At 42.5% G+C, this 23,324-nt stretch overlaps 1 protein-coding gene across 1 annotated transcript in view; it reads right to left on the reverse strand.

Moving 5' to 3' along the window:
* The window catches only part of LOC149284413 (guanylyl cyclase C-like), a 159,841-nt gene that overhangs the window by 123,734 nt on the left and 12,783 nt on the right, over nucleotides 1-23,324 (reverse strand). The window contains exons 3-7 of the mRNA XM_089496809.1: nucleotides 10,590-10,697; nucleotides 10,437-10,504; nucleotides 3,831-4,046; nucleotides 1,802-1,923; nucleotides 651-741 (exon numbers count right to left, since the gene is read on the reverse strand). Coding sequence (XP_089352935.1) covers nucleotides 651-741; nucleotides 1,802-1,923; nucleotides 3,831-4,046; nucleotides 10,437-10,504; nucleotides 10,590-10,697 — 605 coding nt within the window. The remainder of the gene's footprint in view (nucleotides 1-650; nucleotides 742-1,801; nucleotides 1,924-3,830; nucleotides 4,047-10,436; nucleotides 10,505-10,589; nucleotides 10,698-23,324) is intronic.

The raw sequence follows: 23,324 nt of genomic DNA on the forward strand, positions 1-23,324 counted from the left end.
CCAAGTCTTAAATTCAGGTTAGCTTCATGCCTTTCCCATGCATGTTTAAATTCCCTCGCTGTAACAGCATCTACTACCTCTGATGCGAGGCTGTTCCACTTATCTACCACCCTTTTGGTAAAACTTCCTAACATTAGTAGCTGAAATTTTAAACCACTTGTATATTTTTTAACTCATTAGTAGCTTGCAAAGTTGTAAGCGCAAGTTGGACCTTAAGTTAAAAAGCTGTATCAAACAACAAACCTATGTTGTTTTTGTTGTATAGGTTGCTAGCCCCATTGGGTTGAATATCTAAATGCTTTAAGACCCTGGAAGGAGGGTAAATGAGCGGCAGTAGAAACAGGGAGTATATATTCACTTGGTGTAGATGGTGACAGGGAAGCCTGCGGGAAAATAATGCCTGTTACCCAGTATGGTGATACAAACACCAGCTCACATAAGTCATAGACGGATTCCCATATTAAGACACAGAACTGAGTAGGAGAGAGACTCTCTGAATTTCATCCCAACTGAAAGGGCAGGAAACTAAATTTATTATCTGAAAATCAATGCCCCAAAAATGAAATGAAAATGTTTTTTATTTTCTGTCAATTCTATGCGTCTAAGTTACTAATAAAAAAAAATGAAAATCAGATGCAATAAACACTTACTTAAATATATCAATAAGTATGATGATCATGTCTGAAGGAATTTTTTCCCGTAGCATCTGAACATCACTGGGTGATCCGCATATAAGGAAAACTAGACAAAATAATGACATTTTAAATATTAGATTCAGATATAATGAGGCACTAGCATATAATACTTTGACCAACCTGCATATTAAAAAAAATTTTTTCAGAAAGATTCTGTTTGACATACTTATCATCAGTCCTAGTACTGTTGACTGCCCAAACTCTTCCCAAAAATAATTATTAACCCCTTCATGACAAAGAGCATACATGTACAGGCTTACACTGCATTGTCCTTAATGGGTTTAAGGAGAACCCGTTGTCCTTAAGGGGTTAAATCAAGTAAAAGTTTGTCTCATTCATAATTTTTCCTGTGAGCACTTGCTATGTGACATAAAAGCAGGCAGTGATAGGTTGGTGTCATATAAACTGAAAACACTTTGACTCCGCAATAAAATCGAGGCTGCTCAAACAGAATGTGCGAGCAGCTATAAACAAGGTAAAAGGGGTAAGGGACTGAGGGGGTAAGGGAGGCACGAAGAAAGAGAGAGCAAGAGAGAGAGAGAGAGGGTAAGGGAGGAAGGGAGTATGTACGTATGTATCTATGTATGTTAGGAGTGTGTATGTGTAAGCATGAGTGTGTATATCTGTGTGTGTTAGCATAAGTGTGTATGTGAAAGTGTGCATGAAAGTATGTATGTACAGTGTGTGCCACCATGACTGTGTATGTGTGCATGCTATCACAGATGTGTAAATGTGTGTTAGAGTGTAAGCTAGTGTGAAAGTAAGTATGTGTAAATGTGTATATTAGTGTAACTTTGTCTATAGTAAGTCTATATTTGTGCGAGTGAGTATGTTAGCTACTGGTGGGGCAAGGGGCCAATGAGGCCATTTGGCTTTACCTGTCCTCCGGTCTAGAAGATGCCAGCCCTCCCCTGACTTAAACTATTAAATATAACACCCTAATTATTATTTAGGGGACAAGTGGACAAGCCAGTAAAGACAAGGACATCATGAGACAAAACAAAAATTATTATTTAGGGGACATGAGGATAAGCCAGTAAAGACAAGGACATCATGAGACAAAACAAAAAAAGAGGTGGGCAGTCATATTTAAGGTGTGTTCATACCATTACTTTTTCGGCTCTGTTCATGTAAAAACTTCTGAATGTCACCTTCTGTTCTGAGGACTTCTTTGAAATTCAGAATTGTATTGAAGTGGGAGACACTGGAATCCAGTGCATTAATATACCTTGCAGACAAATCAGACAAAATTATACATAATGGTCATAGAGCAAGTCCACAAAAGGCAAAGGCGATTACTAAAATGCAAATGAACACAATACTGTTCTAAAAAGACAGATTTATTAAATTAATGCAATAGTAAAATATGCTAGCTTTGCACTGATTATTGAATGCATACCATAAGGGTAACTTGATATTAGTTTAAAATATACACATACATAAATTCCCTGCTTCTAGTTTGAACTAAATGTTTTCATATTTGCTTTATTTGTGCATTGATCATGGATAATTTGTGGTATCTCAACCTCCTTGCTATTACTGAACCTGGCTTTCATTTTGCTGATACTACCGGCTGCTCTTTCTTATGGTGGCCTACATTTCAGCTTTACTCGCAGACCTAAAGACAGATTGTTGGTATTATCTCTTCCCACGCCTATCAGTGTTTGCAACCTAATTCCTCTCTCTCTTTTCCTTTTATCATGTATTGATTTATTTTGCATCATCATAATCCATAGCGCTGTACACTTGCCATGTATGTGTCCTAAATCCTAATTTCTTCCTCGCTTTACTGTTAATCACAATTACTGGAATTTTCTCTAGTGTGACCATCACCACACTTATCCTGGGTGACATTTAATATACCTATTAACAATACGTTATGCCCCTGCTACTTCCAAACTGTTATCTCTCACCACCTCCTTTGATCTTTAACATTGGACCATCTTCCCCACATATTGTGATATTCACAAAATTGACCACCTCCAAACTTGCAACCTTACTGTAACACTAACACCTCAGCCACCTTAAAGACCTCCATGAACCTATAGTCCTTAGTGACCTTGACCAACTACAATACACTTCTACCTCTCCTATTGCAACATTTATACCTCTTCCTGTCCCGATTTTGCAACAGCACAATACAACCATACACTGTGAACCACATAATTACACTGCAAATTATTAATTATTATAGTATCCTCTTTACTGGCTCAAACCCTACCTGTCTAATTGTGCCTTTAGTATCTCTGTCTCTGGCACTTATATCCCCTATAGCTTTTTTGTTGGAGCGCTGCACGTCTTATTTGTTTGTCCTTTACAAATCTACATCTTCTATCTTGGAAAGCTAGCTTGTTCTTATCGATAACAGCACTATCTCTATGCTGATGACACATAATCTACCTTTACCCTCATGACTTTACCAACCTGCCTGGATTGCATAAAGTTGAACATCTCCAAGACTGAGCTTCTGCGTATTGACCCATATCCTATATTCCTACTTCCTGATATCTCCATCATTGCTGAGAACTTCACTGAAGAAGTTTTTGCTCTCTTCTTCACCCCTTATATCCAGTCACTCATCAAGACCTGCCAAAAAAGCTCTCTAATTTGTCCTTTGTTTCTTACCTTTCATGATTCCAATCTATTTAAAACGCCTCTGCCAGATGATTTTTTTTATCTCATCACTCTATATCTTTTGTCTCTTTATGCCAGTCTTTCCACTGGTTCCCCATAGCCTCTAGAATTAAATAAAAAATAAAAAAACGCCTGATCCCTACTTACCGAGCATTTAACAATACAGTGCCTCTTCTACCTTTGCTCTGAATAATCCCCTTACTTATTCTAACTTTAAGCACTGACTAAAAACTCATCTGTTCAGAATAGTAAAGTATCCTTTTTATACCCACAACCTAACTTTTGAAAGAAACCATCTGTTCCCCAAATGGCTGTTAGCTTATATCTTATTTCCCTACAACCTCCTAACAGTCTGTAAGCTAGAGTGGGGTCTTCTTCTCCATCTGTACCTGTAGGTCATAATATGTGTCAATGTTATGGTAAATATTGTATATTTTATGTTAATTTGTACAATACTCTCCCCTATTGTAATAATGTTATGTAGCTTTCAGGCATGTTTACCAGTAACAGGATTCTGTGTTGTTATCCTTTTTGTAGATGTAGACAGACTGCCACTTGTCTGATTTGATCGGGGATGCCTTAAATTTCCAAAATTCGTAAAAGAAATATGTAATTTTCCTGGCTGGAAGTAAAATGCGGGTCAGATATTTTTTGTAGTCACATGAAAGACCAAAGCTCCCAGCTGAAATCAGTGGCACACCAAAAGTACTTTTCAGGCTAAAAAAAAAAGTAAGCATAAAATTTGTTAACAATTGTTGGAAACCTCTATTATAATCAATGACACATAAAATCTAACAATATGCCTCAAGTGGTGATGAAACCAACCAAGCATATGGCCCAGTTTACTTTGTGATTTTGAATAATGTAGACATAGAAACATAGAAAGTGACAGCAGATAAGATCCATTCAACCCATCTAGGCCTTATGTTATATCTAGCTTATCCTTATGCCTATCCCATGCTAGTTAAATGCCTTCACAATATCGAGGCACTTCAGCGACACTAGTGTTTTTAAAACAGGTGTCCGCTGCCAGTGTGCGGTGGACGTTGACGCCCCGAGGAGGGGTCACACGGTTTTCCTGATCTTGGTGTTGCTAAATGCCTCCTCATTGAGGCATTACAGCAACACCGCTTAAGCAAATAAAGTTATCACAGAACGCTTTCTAAGCCTGTTTAATACCATAACGTGCCAGGCACGTCATTGGTCGTTAACTGACTGTTTTTGCTTGTAGCGTCTGGCATGTCATTGGTCATTAAGGGGTTAAATGTTTCTATCATATCCCCCCCATCACGTCTTTCTTCCAGGCTATAGATGTTAAGATCCTTTAACCTTTCCTAGTGAGTTTTATCCTGTAATCCAGGAACCGTTTTAGTAGCCCTTCACTGAACTTTCTCCAACATATCTATATCCTTCTGGACATATGGTCTCTAGTACTGTATATAATACTCCAATTGAGGTCTCACCAGGGCTCTGTACAACAGCATGAACACTTTCCTCGCTCTACTGCTAATACCTCTCCCAGGGTCGGATTAAGGGCATCATGGGCCAGGTGCCAAGGATTTTGGTGGGCCTTTTTATGGAAACAAATAAAATAGACAGAATTTTAACTCCTTGGCATCCATGTGTACTGGATAAAGATGACATCAGTGCTAGGCAGATAATACAAGATAGAATCTTATGTGATGGGAATACATCAGTACGCTAAACACCAATTTATGTCACAATTAGTAGAGACCCCAACCAGTCTGGACTGGTAACTAACAATGAGGGACTTTTCTTAAACATCAAAGTAAGAGAACACTTGGGGAATTTTGAACATAACATGGTTTCATTTGAGATTAATTCCAGAAAGCAAATGGGTACCTACTATACCAAAACACTCAATTTCAGAAGGGCAACCTTTGACGAGCTAAGGTAAACTATGGATTGTATGGATGGATTGTTCTCTGGACTAAACACAGAGGACAAATGGAATACCTTTAAGCACACATTGCAAAATGACACATCCCAATAAATACCTATGGGAAACAAATACAAAAGAAGCAAATCAAAACCTTACCAGGACAGTAAAACAGGAAATAAGAAATAAACCAATGGCATTTAAGTATTATAAAAGCGAGGGATCAACAGTATCATGGCATACAAAGATGCCAACAAAGCCTGCAAAAAGGCCATTAAAATGGCTAAATTGAAAAATGAGAAACTAATTGCCAAGGAGAGTAAAACTAATCCCAAGAAATGTTTGTATGTAAATGGAAAAAAGTTAAACCAACTTATTAGCATTCTATGAAGAAATTAATAAAATTATAGACCTGGGTGTGGCTGTACATGTGATTTATCTGGACTTTGTTAAGGCATTTGATACGGTACCACATAAAAGGTTACTCTACCTTCTTAACAGAAATAAGCTTAGGAGCAAATGTCTATATTTCTATCGACAATTGGCTAAAAGATAGAATGCAGAGAGTTGTTGTGAATGGGTCTGTCCTGGGTCCTCTTTTTTTAATTTGATTATAAATGATCTCCCAAACTGCATTGAGAGCCAGGTCACAGTTTTTGCTGATGACACAAAATTAGGCAAGTAATTCAGACTAATGTTGATGTTTCTTTGCAGGAGGATTTAGACAGAGTTGGGGACTAGGCGTGCAAGTGGCAGACGAGGTTCAACATACATAAATGCAAAGTTATGTATTATGGTAAAAATAATAAAAACCTATACTATGAATGGAATATCCCTGGGTAAAACTACCAATGAGAAGGACTTAGGAAAAATGGTAGACAATAGACTTGTCAACAGTGTGCAATGCCAGCAAGCAGCTGCAAGAGCCAATAAGGTTTTGGCATGCATAAACAAGGTAATGATTCATGAGAGGAGCATATCATGTTTCCTTTTTAGAGGTCAATGGTAAGACCTCACCTTCAATATGCGGTACAATTTTGGGCACCGGTCCTTTAAAAGGCCATTATGGAACTAGAAAAAGTGCAAAGGAGGGTGTGACGGCCCCGGGTTAATCGGTGCCGTCTGTGATAGTTCTTGTTTGTGATACCTGCATTTCCCAGTATATGTTGTAATTATGGTGTGTACTTTTGCTCCCCTTGTTTGCTACCCTGTCCAGGTACCACATGTCCTGCCCCCCTCCTCCTTACAGAGACTACAATAGAGTGCTAATACTCATATAATAGTCATATGCAAAGGAGGGCAGGATGTAATTCCCTTGTGTCTATTGGACGCAATTCCCTTGTGTCTATTGGACGCAATTCCCTTGTGTGTCTATTGGACGTAACTCAATCCCTTGTACTGTTTAAATACCCCTGTGTTCCCAAATAAAGAGAGTCCTGTTTTCACCTCAACATGAGTGTTGCCTGATGCTTGGGGTGGGCTGCTATGATCCTTTATTGTCCTTTTCAGGACAATAACCACGCTGCGTAGCTAAGCTTCGGCTAGCCACAGTGCCAAGGTAGCTGCGACGTCCCCCCCTTCTTTCTACAACACTGGTTCTGCCTGGCGCTGAAGGGGTTAATTGTTGGTGTCCCGGCAGGAGGAAGCAACGTTTGGCGGGAGTACCCAGTCGGGGTACAGGTCGGTCCCGTCACAGAGGGCTACAAAATTAATAAGGGGATTGGAATATACTAGTTATGAAGAAAGACAAAAAAAGTTAAAATTATATACAGTGGAAGAACGGCGTCTTAGAGGGGTTATGATAACATTATATAAATATATACAGGGCCAATATAAAGAGCTCTTCAATGACCTGTTCATGGGCAGAAATGTACAAAGAACAAGAGGTCATCCTCTGAGACTGGAAGAGCGGATATTTCATAGACAACAAAAGAAGGGATCCTTTACAGTAACGACAATAAAGATATGGAATTCACTGCCAAGGGAGGTGGTGTTATCAAAAACATTAGATGCCTTCAAAAGGGGTCTGGTTTTTTTTTTGGAAAGGCATGAAATACAGGGATATAAATAAAATGTATATTTTAGAGCTTCGTGATCCAAGGAGAAACCCGATTGCCTTTTGGAGTCAAGAAGGATTTTTTCCCCCTGATGGCATAATTCGAAGTAGCTTAATTGGGCTTTTGCCTTCTTTTGGAATAAGAGTAGCTTCGAAGGCTAGGTAGAAGGATACCAGGGCCCGGTAGTTTCTAGTTACGTCCCTGACAGCAAGGGTCATAAAACCATGGAATACCCTACATGATGGTGGTGGGGGCAAGTACTCTAGAAGCTAAGAAAAATCTGGATTGCTTCTTGGATTCAAAGTTACACATAGTTACTTAAAAGTTGTTCCCATGGAGTGATGAATTGGTCTCTTTTGTTGCCTTCACCCAGAGAGTTATTAGGCATACAATAAAATTGTAAGAATGAAAGATAATATAAAAACAGGGTACTTAGCTTTTTAACCCTTCTATTCATTCATCGAAACACATATGTGGTATCTTCCCCAAGGACTCTTCCTTCAAAAAGCCCCTTACAACAGATATATGGAAAAACAAAACACATTTTGGGGATACAGCTTTAAAAGTACTCTGTAAAGTACTCTGTAAAGTACTCTGTAAAAAGAATAAAAACACAAATGGTGCGATAACGTTTGAAAGGTTTAAAACAGCCCCCGCTAGTTGTGCCACACTCACAAGATTGTAGTAGGTACTGCGCCTTTAAGATAACCTGTATCTTAGGAATCCTAGAAAGTTTTAAAAACCGGTCATCTGCTGGATACAAACGAATGGCAGGCAGGGTATCTTCCAAAAGTTATTTATTTACAATAGCCCATTAAAAACACTTAATGCTTTAAGAAACTAAGTCCAACGCATTTCGTCATATACTGACTTCATCAGGGACTAGTTATAATGCATAATGAAACATAAGCTAACACAAAATAAACCTTTATTAGCTTATGTTTCTTGATGCATTATAACTAGTCTCTGATGCATTAAGAAACATAAGCTAACAAAAAATAAACCTTTTATTTTTTGTTGGCTTATGTTTCTTGATGCATTATAACTAGTCCCTGATGAAGTCAGTATATGACGAAACGTGTTGGACTTAGTTTCTTAAAGCATTAAGTGTTTTTAATGGGCTATTGTACTGCCTGCCTTTCGTTTGTATCCAGCAGATGACCGGTTTTAAAAACGTTGAGGTGGTTTTAAAAGTTCCAGCAAACCTCCAGGATTCCTAAGATACAGGTTATCTTAAAGGCGCAGTACCTACTACAATCTTGTGAGTGTGGCACAACTAGTGGGGGCTGTACTTCTTTTTACAGAGTACTTTTAAAGCTGTATCCGCAGAATTTGTTCTGTTTTTCCAGTTATCAGGCATATCTTGGAAACGATGAACTAAATTTACATAGTTCATGTATTTGTTAAAGCCTTACAAGCAGTGGCAAGAACATGCTGCCTTTGAAATCAATGTGAACATTTTCTATGCATGTGCAAAGGGGTCTGAGTAGACCCCCACCTGTAGCATTTACCAAACCAGAGCTGGAGTTGACTGGCGTTCAACTAATGGAAAATTTCAGGGGATGGGAAAACTGGTAAATAAGTATGGGGAGGGCTGAAAAATCACACATGCATTTGCAAAAGGGATAAATCATACTTTTAAAAAGATCCCTCAGACTGCATTAAAGTGCATATGGTGCATGGAGTATCCCTTTAAAAAGAATACAGGGGCAGACACATACAATGTAAACATGCAACTGATACATTGTAACATTGTGCACAGCTAACTGACTATGCACAAATATCTGCCTTTTTAATAAACTTGTGTGTGAAGTGCAAAACGTCCATATTTGCCAGAGCAAAAGTGTGAAACTTCTGTGTGCATTTAACCACCTCAATTCTGGATTGCAAATATTTGTGAATTTGATGGCACAGTCTAAACAATGTGCCCACTCATCACATCAGCTCACAACACAGTGGAATCTTCACTGATTTACCAGGGGTGGATTCAAGACCCACACTAGCACCCACCCATACAAACACACACATCCAGACACTCACAATTACAAACACACATCCAGACAACACACACAGACACTCTCACCAACACAACTAGACATTCAACACTAACACACACATTAACATACCAAGACACACTCTAACATAATCAAAGACACATGTTCACACACTAACATTCCAAGAAAATACACATACCCAGACAAGGACAATATCATACGCACACACACACAAACATACTCAGATAAAAACACACATTCGCACAGAGATACCCAAAATGTTACCCAAAATGTTCACACATACCCCCCACACACATACTCACAAAACCAGATACACACTAACAATACCAGACAAAGAGACAGTTCGCCTGATGAGCTACCTCGCTACTCCTGCAGGGGTCACACAGTTGTCAGGATTTACCTCTTTATCCCTACCCCTAAAGCATGCCAGTGTCTATTTCGGGCGAGGGGGGGTTAATTGCCCCATTGCCCCTCCTGGGTCTGCCAACGTGATTTACTGATGTCGGTGTCACTTACTATACCTCTTCTCCCGCTTACTGGATGCAGATGTAGGTTGGAATGCACATCGTGCACTTTCTTTATTAAATTCCAGGGACATGACATGGGCACAGAAGAGGGTTGCTGAAGACATGTGTCAGCTTCATCAAGGAACTGTTCTGAGCAATCTAGGACATGTGGTCACCCTAAGTATTCCTTGTATCCACTTCCTTCACTTTCTTGTGGGCCTACATATGCCTTGTGTCCTAGCTATCAGTAGTATTACTCACACAATGCTAAATGATTTATTCACAGCTACTTAGAAATACAAAGATGAGGTAGAAGTGCTTTACTGCCATATTGCCAAATATCCAAAAATGGCAGCACACATGAATAAAAGATTTTATTTGTGTGAAATACATTTTTACAGATAAAACATAAATACAAATTATAAACCAAATAAACAAATTAATAGAAATGCTACATTTTGCTTGGTACTGTAAAAACAAAGCATATTTGCTTGAGAAAGCAGTACTAAACTGTCAATTGATGTGGAAATCAGTGATGCCAAACTATCAGTGGGACAGGAAAGAAGAATGACCAGCATTCTGTAAATAGAGGGTGTCAGCTACATAAATTCCCCTTGCTTAATACTTACGAAAGCATCTGGTAAGTGGCGTATGTACAAGTTGGTCCCAAGATAGCACAGCCAAGTATTCCATGTGTCTGCCAAAATAATAAAGCTAAATTGAAATTATTTTTTGGGGGGAGTGGGTCCTCTTAGTTATTCTAATGGTTATGTATGACTTACATGAAGATACTTGAGTTTTTCTACACCTTCGCAGCCACTTGATACACAGCCTGGGGTTGAGTAGAGATCTGTATTAAACACGTGATAATCAGCATTGAAGGTTACGTTCTTTTCTTCAAAAAAAAAAAGAAACAAAAAAGATTGGTCTTTACTACCACTTTATAAGGTCATACAGATAAAAAAAAGATAATAACACGTAGTTCAGAGGCACTCCATATCTTCTCCAGGCATGGTCTGTGAGTGAATTCTGGCATTGCAACATCGCCACAGATAATTATAATTGCGACTAATTAAGAGCCTGCTTTTTAGCTCCTTACCTGTGAGTTTGGCTACAAAGGGGGGGGTTGACTCAATATACACTCGCTGGCCACTTTATTAGGTACACCTGTTCAATTGCGTGTTAACACAAATAGCTAATCAACCAATCACATGGCAGCAACTCAATGCATTTAGGCATGTAGAAGTGGTCAAGACAACTTGCTGAAGTTCAAATCGAGCAACTGAATGGGGAAGAAAGGGGATTTAAGTGACTTTGAGCATGGCATGGTTGTTGGTGCCAGATGGGCTGGTCTGAGTATTTCAGAAACTGCTGATCTACTGGGATTTTTTTTTTTTTTTTCAAGTCTCCGTTTAATAAAAGATCAGGTATACAACAATGTGTTACATCCGAAAACATACCAAAAGGCACATGTATAGTACAGAAGCACAATGCACTGCAAAATAAATCACGATGAATCAATGGTCATAGGCAAACGACATATCGGTTCACAGGGCGATAATCATGCATGACAGAGATCATCATGTCACGGAACGAAAGGGAGAAGTACATAAAAGTACATAGTGTGGAGCAGAGGTGCTCAATAAACAGGGTATATAATAGGAGAGCGGTGTCCAACAAAGACCCCCTCAACACAATGCGTATGGTAAAAAGGCACGTACGTAAGCACACGGAGATGTCAGTACGGAGAGAGCAAACAAAAACAAACAAAACAAAATCATGAACACAACATAAAAATCAGAGTCAGATGGCGCGTGTCACTACAACCACATAACACCTAAGTGCTAGAGAAGCAGTCGAGGGGCACAAAGAGAGGGGAACACCCAGAGCAGGGAAGGGTGAGCCGCGCAAGCGGACCCAGGGGTGGCAAACCCACACGACCGAAGGGGCTCCTCAGGCGGACTGTAAAAGAGCAGGAAAGCGCGGGGAAGAAGTGAGCTCCTTCCACCAGAACCAGCGCCTGATGAACAAATATTCCTTGCCCCTGGAGGCCCACACCAACTCCTCCATGTGGGCAATAAAGTTAATCCTGCTGACCCAAGCCTGGATCGGCGGAGTGTCACGGCTTCTCCAAAAACGGGGGATGACAGCTTTGGCCGCACTTAATATATGGTACGTCACTGAGTGTCTATAAACAGCGACCGGGAGCGATGTATGGTGCAAGAGAGCCGCCTCAGGGTTCAGCACATAGTGAGGGTCATTTACTTCCCGAATCACCCCTTCCACTAGCTTCCAAAAGGGGGTAACCAAGGGGCAAGTCCACCAAATATGTAAAATAGTGCCAGGGCCCGTCTCACACCTCCAACAACGGTCCGGGACATCCGGGAGGAATTGATGTAAAGCATGTGGGGTGCGATACCACCGAATCAATAACTTGTAGGAGGTTTCCTGGATTCTACTTGAGATAGCGCCCTTATGAACCAACTGAATAATCTTATCCCATACCTCATCCCCGGAGAGAGCCGGGAGATCCCGTTCCCAAAAGGCCAGGAAATACGGCTTAGAGGAGCACTCGAGAGTAAGGAGAATGGAGTACAGCGTGGAAACCAGCTGGGGCGGCTCAGACTTAGAGGTGCACAGGCGTTCAAATTCCGTCAGAGGTCTGCGGTAACCCATCAAGCACGGTAAAGAAGCAATAAAGTGGCGCATTTGGGCATAAAAAAAGGTGTCTTTCGGGCGCGGCCGAGACGCCCCTAAGAGTCTGCAGCGGTTTGACTGAGTCCGAGTCAGAAATATGATAGAAACGCAAAATACCGGAAACTAAAGGAGAAAACGGTCTAGTCCTGCCTGTTCTGTAGCCAGGGGCAAAGGCAGGATTGTCAGAGATGGGGAAGAGAGGGCTAGTGGAGGACGTCAAAGAACCCTTGGACATGTATTTCCGGAGGACACGCATAGTTGGGGAAATGGTGCAATGTTTAAGGCGAGCGGTGGGCCGGTCGGGGGTGGGTAACCACAGATAAGAGTGTATGGGGTGCGGGAGTGCGTCCTCCTCCAGTGCCACCCACTGCTTAGGAGCCCTAATAGTCCACTCAACCACACGACGCAGATGAGCCGCATGGTAATACAGCTCCAAGTGTGGGACACCCAGGCCTCCCAGGAGCTTAGGACGAACCAGATGGGAAAAAGCGAGGCAATGGTGTCCAGACGACCAAATGTACTTCAAAAAGACTCGGTGGCATTGCTTAAAATAATCCCTGGGAATAAAAATCGGTAGGGCATGAAAGAGGTACAAGAACCGTGGCAAGATGTTCATCTTAACGACGGCAATCCTCCCGAACCACAAAACATGTGGGAAGGCCCACTTACACAGGTCCTGAGAGACCCGCTGCAGGATGGGGACAAAATTCAATGAGAATAGCAGGGAGAGATCCGCAGGGAGTTGGAGGCCCAAGAATCGAAGGGACGAGCTTAGTAGAGTCCGCCAGGTGGACCCCCAATATCTCCGACTTACCCAAGTTTATCTTGTAATTAGAAAATGCTTGGTACGTCTCCAGTTCCTGGAGAAAATAGGGCAGGGATGTAAGGGGAGCAGACAGGATCCCCAACATATCATCCGCGAATAAGGCCGGTTTATGCTCCACCCCCGAAACTAACATTCCAGAGATACCAGGATTGGCTCTAATGGCATTGGCCAGAGGTTCCATGCTAAGCGCGAACAGGAGGGGGGACAGTGGACAACCCTGACGAGTACCATTGGCCAAGAAAAACGGGTCCGAAAGAAAGCCATTAATCTTGACCCTGGCAGAGGGGTTAAAATAGAGTACCGAGACCCAGTTACAAAAAGTCGCACCCAGGCCCAAGCTGCGCAACACTTGGAAGAGATAGGGCCACGAGACCCTATCGAACGCCTTCTCAGCGTATGAAGGCGCCCAGCCCGGTCAAGAACGTCAAGGACTCTGGTGGTGTTATCCCTCGCCTCCCGCCCCGGGACAAAACCAACCTGGTCCAGATGGATGAGCGACGGTACAAGGGGCCCCAAACGAGTAGCAAGAATCTTGGCCAATAATTTTATGTCAGTGTTGAGCAATGAGATGGGACGATAGCTTTCGCAAAGGTCAGCCGCCTTACCCGGCTTCAGTATAACAGTAATGTGGGCAGTGTTGGTATGCGGGTCAAAGTGGTCCCCATCAGCCATGCCATTAAACAAGGTAACCAAATGGGGGGCTAAAGTGGCAACAAACTGTTTATAATATGCTTTCGTAAGTCCGTCAGGACCAGGACTCTTGCCATTAGGGAGAGATTTAATGGCCGCCACCACCTCAGCAAGGTCAATCGGGGTATCCAAAAGCGCAGCATCCGACGGGGAAATATGTTTCGTTAAATATTTAGCCAAATACTGCCGCAGGGAATCCCGAAAGGACGGCGCCAAGCCCGGAGCTGGAGGCAGGTTGTACAGGGATGCATAAAAATCGCGGAAGCAAGCTGCTATGTCAGGCGTGGAGTGACGGGTGGCACCGGAGCGATCCCGGACCTTCGGTATAAAGGACTAAGCCCGCTTGGCACGAAGGGCCCTAGCAAGCAATCTACCCGCCTTGTCCCCAGATTCATAGAAGTGACTACGGGTTAGGAGATAAAGTCGCCTAGACTGACTATCCACCAGGGACGCCAACCTCTCTCGCAGAGCAACCAACTGGACCAGGAGGTCAGGGTCTAAGGTGAGTTTATGCCTAGATTCCAAATGAGCTATCTCATTAGTAAGACGCATGATTTCACCCAAACGGATGCGCTTAACAGTAGCCCCCATTTGAATTAGCCGCCCCCGTATCACCGACTTATGGGCCTCCCAAACAGTGGAAAAGGGCAGATGGGCAGAAACATTCTCCGAAAAATATTGTTTGAGGTCCTTATCAAGAATTTGAACATGGGCAGGCGTGGAAAGCAAGGACTCATTAAGCCTCCAACACCAGGAGCGGGGAGGGAGACATTTAAAAGAGAGAGTAACATGGACCGGGGCATGGTCACTTATAGTGATGGGACCCACACTGGAGGAGGACAGCATAGGTAAATGATGGTGAGACACGAAAATAGTATCAATTCTCGTATAACGAGAATGTAAAAGGGGAAAAATACGTGTAATACCTAGTAGAGGGATGTTGGACACGCCACGTGTCCACTAACTGTATAGCGTGGAGGGCCAGTTTAACCCGGGCGATGCGCGAATAGGAGATGCACGACCGTCCCGAGGAGCTGTCCAGTCGCGGGTCCATCGTCATATTAAAGTCACCACCCAACAAGGAGATCCCCTCCTGAAAATCAGCTAATTTGTGGAGGGCAGAAACCAGAAACCGCGTTTGGGGGCATAAACACAGGCCAGGGTGACCATTTGGGTGGCAACGAAACCTTTAATGAAGAGGCATCTACCCTCCTGATCCCTCCAGGTGTCAACATGCTGAAACGGCAGGGATTTATGGAGTAATATAGCGACCCCCTTAGTTTTGGAATCCGGGGAGCTAGACGTGTAGAGGAGAGGAAAGTGTTGAGAATATAATTTGGGTTCCCTCCCGGCCCTGAAGTGGGTCTCCTGAATAAAGGCGACCTTAGATTTAGCAGACCGCAAGAAGTGAATCAGTTGAGAACGACGTTCCGGCTTATTAAGGCCCCGAACATTAAGGGTAGTAAATCTCACTTTATTCGATTGCATGCAGTGGCGTCGCTACAGGGGGGGCAAGGGGGGGCAATTGCCCCCCCTAGGATATTCCTTGCCCCCCCTGTTGCCCCCCCGCCGATTTTGGAGCCACACAGGACAGTCCCCTTGACTGCTAACGACGGCATGGTGCCGTCGCTAGCAGTATCTTACCTTGATGGAGGTCTGTGGACCCCCATCACCACCTGCCCCGGCGATCTGCCCCTCACACTGAAGGGCATCACCGGGGCCACCCGATCCGGCCGGTGACGGCACGCGCAATGACGCGATGACGTCACCGCGCAACTTTATTAATAACTGACAATTGTCAGTTAAAGCGGTATGGGGGCATGCTGCTTAGATGCCTGTATCTCAAGCATCTAAGCAGCTACAGACCCCCACCTCACCTTTCCAACGGTATATAACTTGTAAAAGAATAAAAAAATCTTAAGTTAAAAAAATAAAAATGTAAAAAAAAATGATTTGGGGGTCTCTAAAGGCAGATAAAAAAAAGATCAAAATTGCCTAGAGACCCCCAAATGAAATTATTTAAGCATAAAGTAGTTTAATTTAAAAAAAATCAATAAAGTTTAAGTATTCTAGCTAAATGATCACTGTGGTAGCCAATGTTACCACAGTGATGATATAGCTATAAAAAGTCACATTCCCTTTTTAAAAATGGCCGATACTAATTTTTAATCCCATGATCCCTTTGTTCATGAGGTTAAATTTAGTCAATGGTAGAGGGAGGCAATTTTTGAAATCCTGATGAACTGCAAATATTATTAAAATCAGCCATTTAGCCTGTGCGGTACGTGAGTAACCATCTCATCCCTGGAGCGCCTTGCATTTTTACTGCAAAACTTATTTTTGCTGTAAAAGTGATTTTTTTTTCTCCCTTTACCATAATTTCTTTGGGATTGTAAGGGGAAAGAATGGTGTGTGCTTCTGTGAGTGAATGTATGTAAAGTATGGTGTGTGCTTCTGCGAGTGAATGGAGATATGAAAGGCGTGTGAGCGGTCAGTAATTAGGGTTGAAGCCTTGACGTGGCATTACTGCTCATGTAGGAAGTTAAATTATGGCACAAAAAGTACACATTTGCAAGAACTACACCCCTTGGCTCATCAAATGAGGGGCTGTATGTGTTTCTAGTACAAACCTGGAGTGCACAAGACACAAATGAACATGTCGCTATGGACAGAAAAAACATATTTTCTAGCCAAAGCGACATATTCCATCATTATTTGTGCACTCAACTTTTGTCCTAGAAATACATGTAGCCCCTCATTTGAAGCTCCAAGGGGCGTAGTTTCTCAAAATGGATGAATTGTCCGAATGAGGGAGAGCATGAGTTAATATGTGGATGAATTGTCTGAATGAGGGAGAGCATGAGTTAATGTGTGGATTAATTGTCTGAATGAGGGAGAGCATGAGTTAATGTGTGGATGAATTGTCTGAATGAGGGAGAGCATGAGTTAATGTGTTTGTGTGTATCATAGATGTATAATTGTGGAAGGGAAAAGATGGCACTAGCAGGATGTTTGAGCCTTGGGGACCGAGATGGCACAGGCAGGGTGTATATGGGACAAAGATGCCAAATCTTATGTGTGTTATCTAGGTGCTGGCCAGGTTCTATGTGGGCAGCGTGGTTGGGGTGTGCAACCTGTGATCTATCCCTGTAAATTAGGGGGTTTTAAATATACCTTTAATGCCGTGTTTTTATGTTAATTCCAATTGATCTGCACCTACAAAGCTGGGTTTCTGTGTTATTCTGTAGATCCATATCTGCTATGCTATGTTTCCATACATTATTTATGTATACCTGCAAATACAGGGTTTGTATGTCTTGTTCAGTTGATTAATACCTGCAATGCTGTTTCCATGTATTTATTTGATCTATACCTGCAATGCTACGTTTCATATATTATTATTGTATACCTGCAAATACAGGATTTGTATGTCTGATTCTGTTTATTTGATATATACCTTCAGTGCTGAGATCACAAGTGAATTTCAATTGATCTATACATGCAAAGCTGGGTTTGTGTGTTAATGTGTTGATCTATACCTCCTATCAGCAGCAGGATATAATATTTATATATATATATATATATATATATATATATATATATATATATATATATATATCGGCAGCAGGGACTAATATTAATATATATGGGCAGCAGGGGCTAATATATATATATCAGTAGCAGGATCTAATATTAGGCCCTGAAATCATTTAGTGCAAAAGTTAAGGTATTGTGTTGTTTAAAGGATTTCAAGGATTAGTCGTACTAAATTGTGGCTTCAGGCTTCCCATGTTGAATGATCAAGTATTGTATTGTCCAATAACAAAAGTATCATTCCATAGCACATTACTTTTGGCAATATATATATATATATATATATATTGTGGCAGGACGGCCCGATCAAAACAAGAAACTCCGAACACCAGCAGAATAAAAGCAAGATGTGGTTTATTGTAGCTTTGAATAGTCCACAGTATTGCACTTCATAGTGTAAATAAACCAAAACAAAAACAAATCCTTTTGATAAAGTCTGAGGGACTCTGGCTTGACTGCCTCTCTCCCTGTTTCCAGACCCCTAATGCCTCTAACGGCCGCCCTTTAAGCACCTGAGTGCAGGTTAATTGGCTCCACCTTGCTGACCTCCAGCAATTAACCCCCTCATGCTGGGAATAATGAGCGTTCCAATCTGCCACTTATGTAGACAGACTCCATAACCTTGCCACATACCCTCCCCCTCAGCTTAACACAGGTGTGTGAAGCGGCCTTCGACAAGAAACTGTGCACCCTAGACCAGACCTGGGCAAAGCACGGCCCGCGGGCCACATCCGGCCCGCTGAATAGCTCGGACCGGCCCGCAAAGAGTGTCCTGGTGACTCACCAATGAGTCCGGTGTCCCCCCCCCGCCCCGGTCACTTACCTTAAACTCCTGTGTTGGAAGCGTTTGTCTCGGGTGCCGGCGCTTTACGCTGGGCGCCGGCATATGACGTCAGACGCCGGCGATCAGCAGTGAAGCGCCGGCACCCGAGACAAACGCCTCACGCTTCCAACACAGGAGTTTAAGGTAAGTGACCGGGGCGGGGGGGGGAGATCCTGAGAAGGGGGGGTTAGGGAGTTAGAGGGGAGATACTGAGAAGGGGGGGTTAGGGAGTTAGAGGGGAGATACTGAGAAGGGGGGTTAGGGAGGGAGGTCTTACTGTGTGTGTGTGTGTCTTACTGTGTTTGTGTGTGTGTGTCTTACTGTGTGTGTGTGTATCTTACTGTGTCTGTGTGTGTCTCACTGTGTCTGTGTGTGTCTCACTGTGTCTGTGTGTGTCTCACTGTGTCTGTGTGTGTCTTACTGTGTCTGTGTGTGTCTTACTGTGTCTGTGTCTGTCTTACTGTGTCTGTGTGTGTCTCACTGTGTCTGTGTGTGTCTTACTGTGTCTGTGTGTGTCTTACTGTGTCTGTGTGTGTCTCACTGTGTCTGTGTGTGTCTTACTGTGTCTGTGTGTGTCTTACTGTGTCTGTGTGTGTCTCACTGTGTCTGTGTGTATCTTACTGTGTCTGTGTGTGTCTCACTGTGTCTGTGTGTGTCTTACTGTGTCTGTGTGTGTCTTACTGTGTCTGTGTGTGTCTTACTGTGTCTGTGTGTGTCTCACTGTGTCTGTGTGTGTCTTACTGTGTCTGTGTGTGTCTTAGTGTGTCTTACTGCGTGTGTCTTACTGTGTTCATAGCTTATTCAGTTATTGTAATAAATATTTTAGCCCATTTTTTAGCTCAAAATATTTTTTCCTTTTTTTTCTCCTCTAAAATCTAGGTGCGTCTTATCAGCAGGTGCGTCTTATAGAGCGAAAAATACGGTATGCACTCCGAAGCCTTGTTCATTTTGTTCACTTCTGTGCTGTGCTAATAGTTATTCAGGCCTTACTTATTCAAGCACCTCTACCAATGACGTAGGCTTGAATAACTTTATTAAACAGCACATAAGTTAACAAAATGGACAAGGCTTCGGAGTTTGTAGTTTGTAGAGGTCTGGCCCTCTAAAACCATTCCAATTTCTCATGTGGCCCCATGGGAAAATTAATTGCCCACCCCTGCCCTAGACAATGCATCTGCATTGGCATGCAATAGCCCAGCCCTATGCTTCACAACAAATTTAAACTGTTGCAAAGAGAGGAACCAACGTGTGACTTTAGTATTCTTGTCTTTGTTGTTCTGCATCCACTGTAGTGGAGCATGGTCGGTGATGAGGGTGAAAGATCTGCCCAACAAATAATATTTCAATGTTTCAGTTGCCCACTTAATGGCCAAACATTCCTTCTCTACAGTAGCATACTTCTGCTCCCTTGGCAACAACTTACGACTTAAAAACAACACAGGATGTTCTTCCTCTCCTATCATCTGAGATAATACTGCCCCCAGGCCCACATCAGAAGCATCAGTTTGCAAAAAGAAATGTTCCTTAAAATCCGGGGCTACTAAAACAGGGTGCCTGCATAAAGCTGTGCGCAAGTCTGCAAAAGCTTTTTCTGCATCATCATTCCATCTCACTGTATCTGGTGCCTTTGCTTTAATCAAATCAGTGAGAGGTGCAGCTCGAGTGGCAAAGTGGGGTATGAAGCGTCTATAATAGCCAACTATTCCTAGGAAAGCTTTGACCTGTTTCTTTCTTAGAGGGCGTGGCCAATGTTCAATAGCCTCAGCCTTAGTGAGTTGAGGTTTTACCAGACCTCTCCCTACAGTATAACCAAGATATTTGGCTTCCATACATCCAATAGAACATTTGGCAGGATTAGCAGTAAGACCAGCTTTCCGAATACTATTTAAAACCGCTTCTACCTTTCCCAAATGGGAGTCCCAGTCTCGGCTATAGACGACTACATCATCTAAGTATGCAGAAGCATAACTGGAGTGAGGTCTCAGAAGTTTATTCATTAACCTCTGAAAGGTTGCTGGGGCTCCATGAAGCCCAAATGGCAAAACTGTATATTGGTACAGACCTTCAGGGGTCACAAATGCAGTTTTTTCTTTAGCGGTTTCCGTCAACGGGATCTGCCAATAACCCTTTGTAAGGTCTAACACACTTAGGAATCTGGCCTGTGCCAGTTTCTCAATGAGTTCATCAACCCGAGGCATGGGATATGCATCAAATTTAGAGCATTCATTAAGCTTTCTAAAATCATTGCAAAAACGAACTGACCCATCTGGCTTAGGTACTAGAACTATGGGGCTAGACCATTGGCTATGTGATTCCTCAATGACTCCCAGTTCTAACATTTTTGCTACTTCTGTTTGTATTGCACTCCTTTTTGCCTCAGGAATTCTATAGGGCTTTACTTTTACTGTAACTCCTGGTTCTGTGATAATATCATGGCAGATTTCACTAGTTCTGCCAGGAATACTAGAAAAGACATCTTTATGTCTTGATATCATTTCTTTAACTTCCTTTTGCTGTTCAGGGGTGAGATGAGCAGATATTTTAACATCTGGGTCTGGGGATTTATCTATAGCAACCATACTACTTTCTCTATCCTTCCAGGGTTTTAGCAGGTTTATATGGTAAATCTGTTCAACTTTCCTACGATCAGGCTGTCGAACTTTATAGTTTACAGGGCCTACTTGTTCAATAATCTCATATGGGCCCTGCCAATGAGACAAGAGTTTGCTTTCGGCAGTGGGAACAAGGACCATCACTCGGTCCCCAGGTTGGAAAGAACGTACTGCTGCCTGACGGTTGTAAATAACCTGTTGGCTTCTTTGAGCTTCCTCCAGATATTGTCTGACTATGGGAGAAATTTGTGTAATGCGCCCCTTGAGTTGCTCCACATATTGAATGACATTCTGTCCTGGTACCGTTTGTTCTTCCCACTCCTCCTTCGCTATATCTAATAAACCTCTTGGATGCCTACCATAAAGGAGCTCAAAAGGTGAAAACCCTACAGAAGATTGGGGAACCTCCCGAATAGCAAACAGTAAGTACGGTAGGAGAGTGTCCCAATTTTTCCCATCTCTATCAACAACTTTACGTAACATGTGTTTCAGGGTCCTATTGAATCTTTCAACTAACCCATCTGTTTGAGGATGGTACACAGATGTCCTCAAAGCTTTTATTTGTAACAAATTACACAACTCTTTCATTAGTCTGGACATAAAAGGGGTACCTTGGTCAGTTAAAATTTCTTTTGGTAACCCTACACGAGAAAATACTTGAAGCAATTCTTTCGCTATGGTTTTGGAGGCAGTATTTCGGAGGGGAATAGCTTCTGGGTAGCGTGTAGCATAATCCAATATGACCAAAATATATTGATTACCCTTAGCCGATTTTTCTATTGGTCCCACCAAATCCATAGCAATTCGCTCAAAAGGGGTTTCAATAATTGGCAATGGGATTAGCGGTGCTCTTAGACGAGGTTTTGGGGTCGCTAGCTGGCAGTCTGGGCATGAGGCACAGTACCGCTTTACCTCTTCATATACCCCAGGCCAAAAGAATCGCCTTAAAACCCTTTCCTGAGTTTTTTCTACCCCCAAGTGTCCCCCAAACAAATGAGAATGGGCCAATTCCAACACCTTCCTCCTGAAGGACCTTGGTACTAAGAGCTGTTCAAGTTCTTGCCCCTCCTCTCTGATCACTCTATAAAGTAGGTCATTTCTAAGAATGAAATGAGGATACCTGTCTCTGGATTGCCCATCAACCATGGTCCCATTAACTTCTACAATTTGGTTACGGGCATTTTGCAATGTTAAATCATTGACTTGTTCCCTTCCAAACTGATTTAAACCAATTTCCAAATCCACAATATTAGCCTGTTCTTGGGTTTGGCCCTGGGGTTCTCCTCTACAGACTCCCACGGGGTTTGAATCAGGCTTTGAAACGCCGGGAAATTACGTCCAAGAATAAGGGGATGGGGTAATTTAGGTACCACTGCAGCCACTACTAGAAATGTTTGGCCCCCATAGCCTATGTTTACAGAGGTAGTAGGGTATGATACAGTACAGCCATGTACACAGAGTATCCCAACCTTCTTACCTGGGAGCAACTGAGACGGCTGAATGAGACTGCTTGTTACTAAGGAAATATCGATCCCAGAGTCCACAAGAGCTACGGTTTCCTTCCCATTTAACAAAACAGATTTATCAAATACACATTTTTCGGTCTGTTTCCCAACCAAACAGATTAGTCCACAAAAGTCATTTATAGAATTATACCCACATTCCATAGGTTCCTGCAAATGAGGACATACAGCTTTTATGTGACCTAGCTCCCCACACTCAAAGCAAGTAATTGGAGGTTTCCTGGGTTGCCATCCTTTTGAGGGTTTATAGTCCTGGCTTCCATCCGGAGAAACTTCAGGGCCTCCAGTTCGGATCACAACTTGATTTTTCCCATAGTTCCAGGGCCTTGAGCTTGTGAGCAGTCTTTGGTTCTGCTGCATTTTAGTCTGTGATGTAGATTTTAACTCTCTCACTGCTGTATATTGTTCAACCAGTGCCACCATTGCATCATAAGTGGTAGGGCTTCCCTGCCCTGCCCACTCTCGTAGGCCTTGGGGTAATCCTCGCAAAAAACGATCCAAAACCAAGGTCTCGATTATTTGAGCAGGCGTTGAACTCTCTGGTTTTAACCATCTCCTGGCCAGATGAATCAAATCAAACATTTGTGATCTTGGTGCCTTCTGTTCCTGGTATTTCCAATTATAGAACCGTTGGGCACGGATCACTGGAGTCACGCCAGTCCTTGCAAGAATCTCTGCTTTAAGAATATCATAACTAGCAGCCGCCTCTTCCTCTAGGTCAAAATAGGCTTTTTGAGCTTCACCAAGCAAAA

This window comes from Sceloporus occidentalis, unplaced genomic scaffold, assembly GCF_023333645.1.
Source record: "Sceloporus occidentalis isolate IW3139 unplaced genomic scaffold, rSceOcc1.0.p SCAF_94, whole genome shotgun sequence".
Lineage (NCBI taxonomy): Eukaryota > Metazoa > Chordata > Lepidosauria > Squamata > Phrynosomatidae > Sceloporus > Sceloporus occidentalis.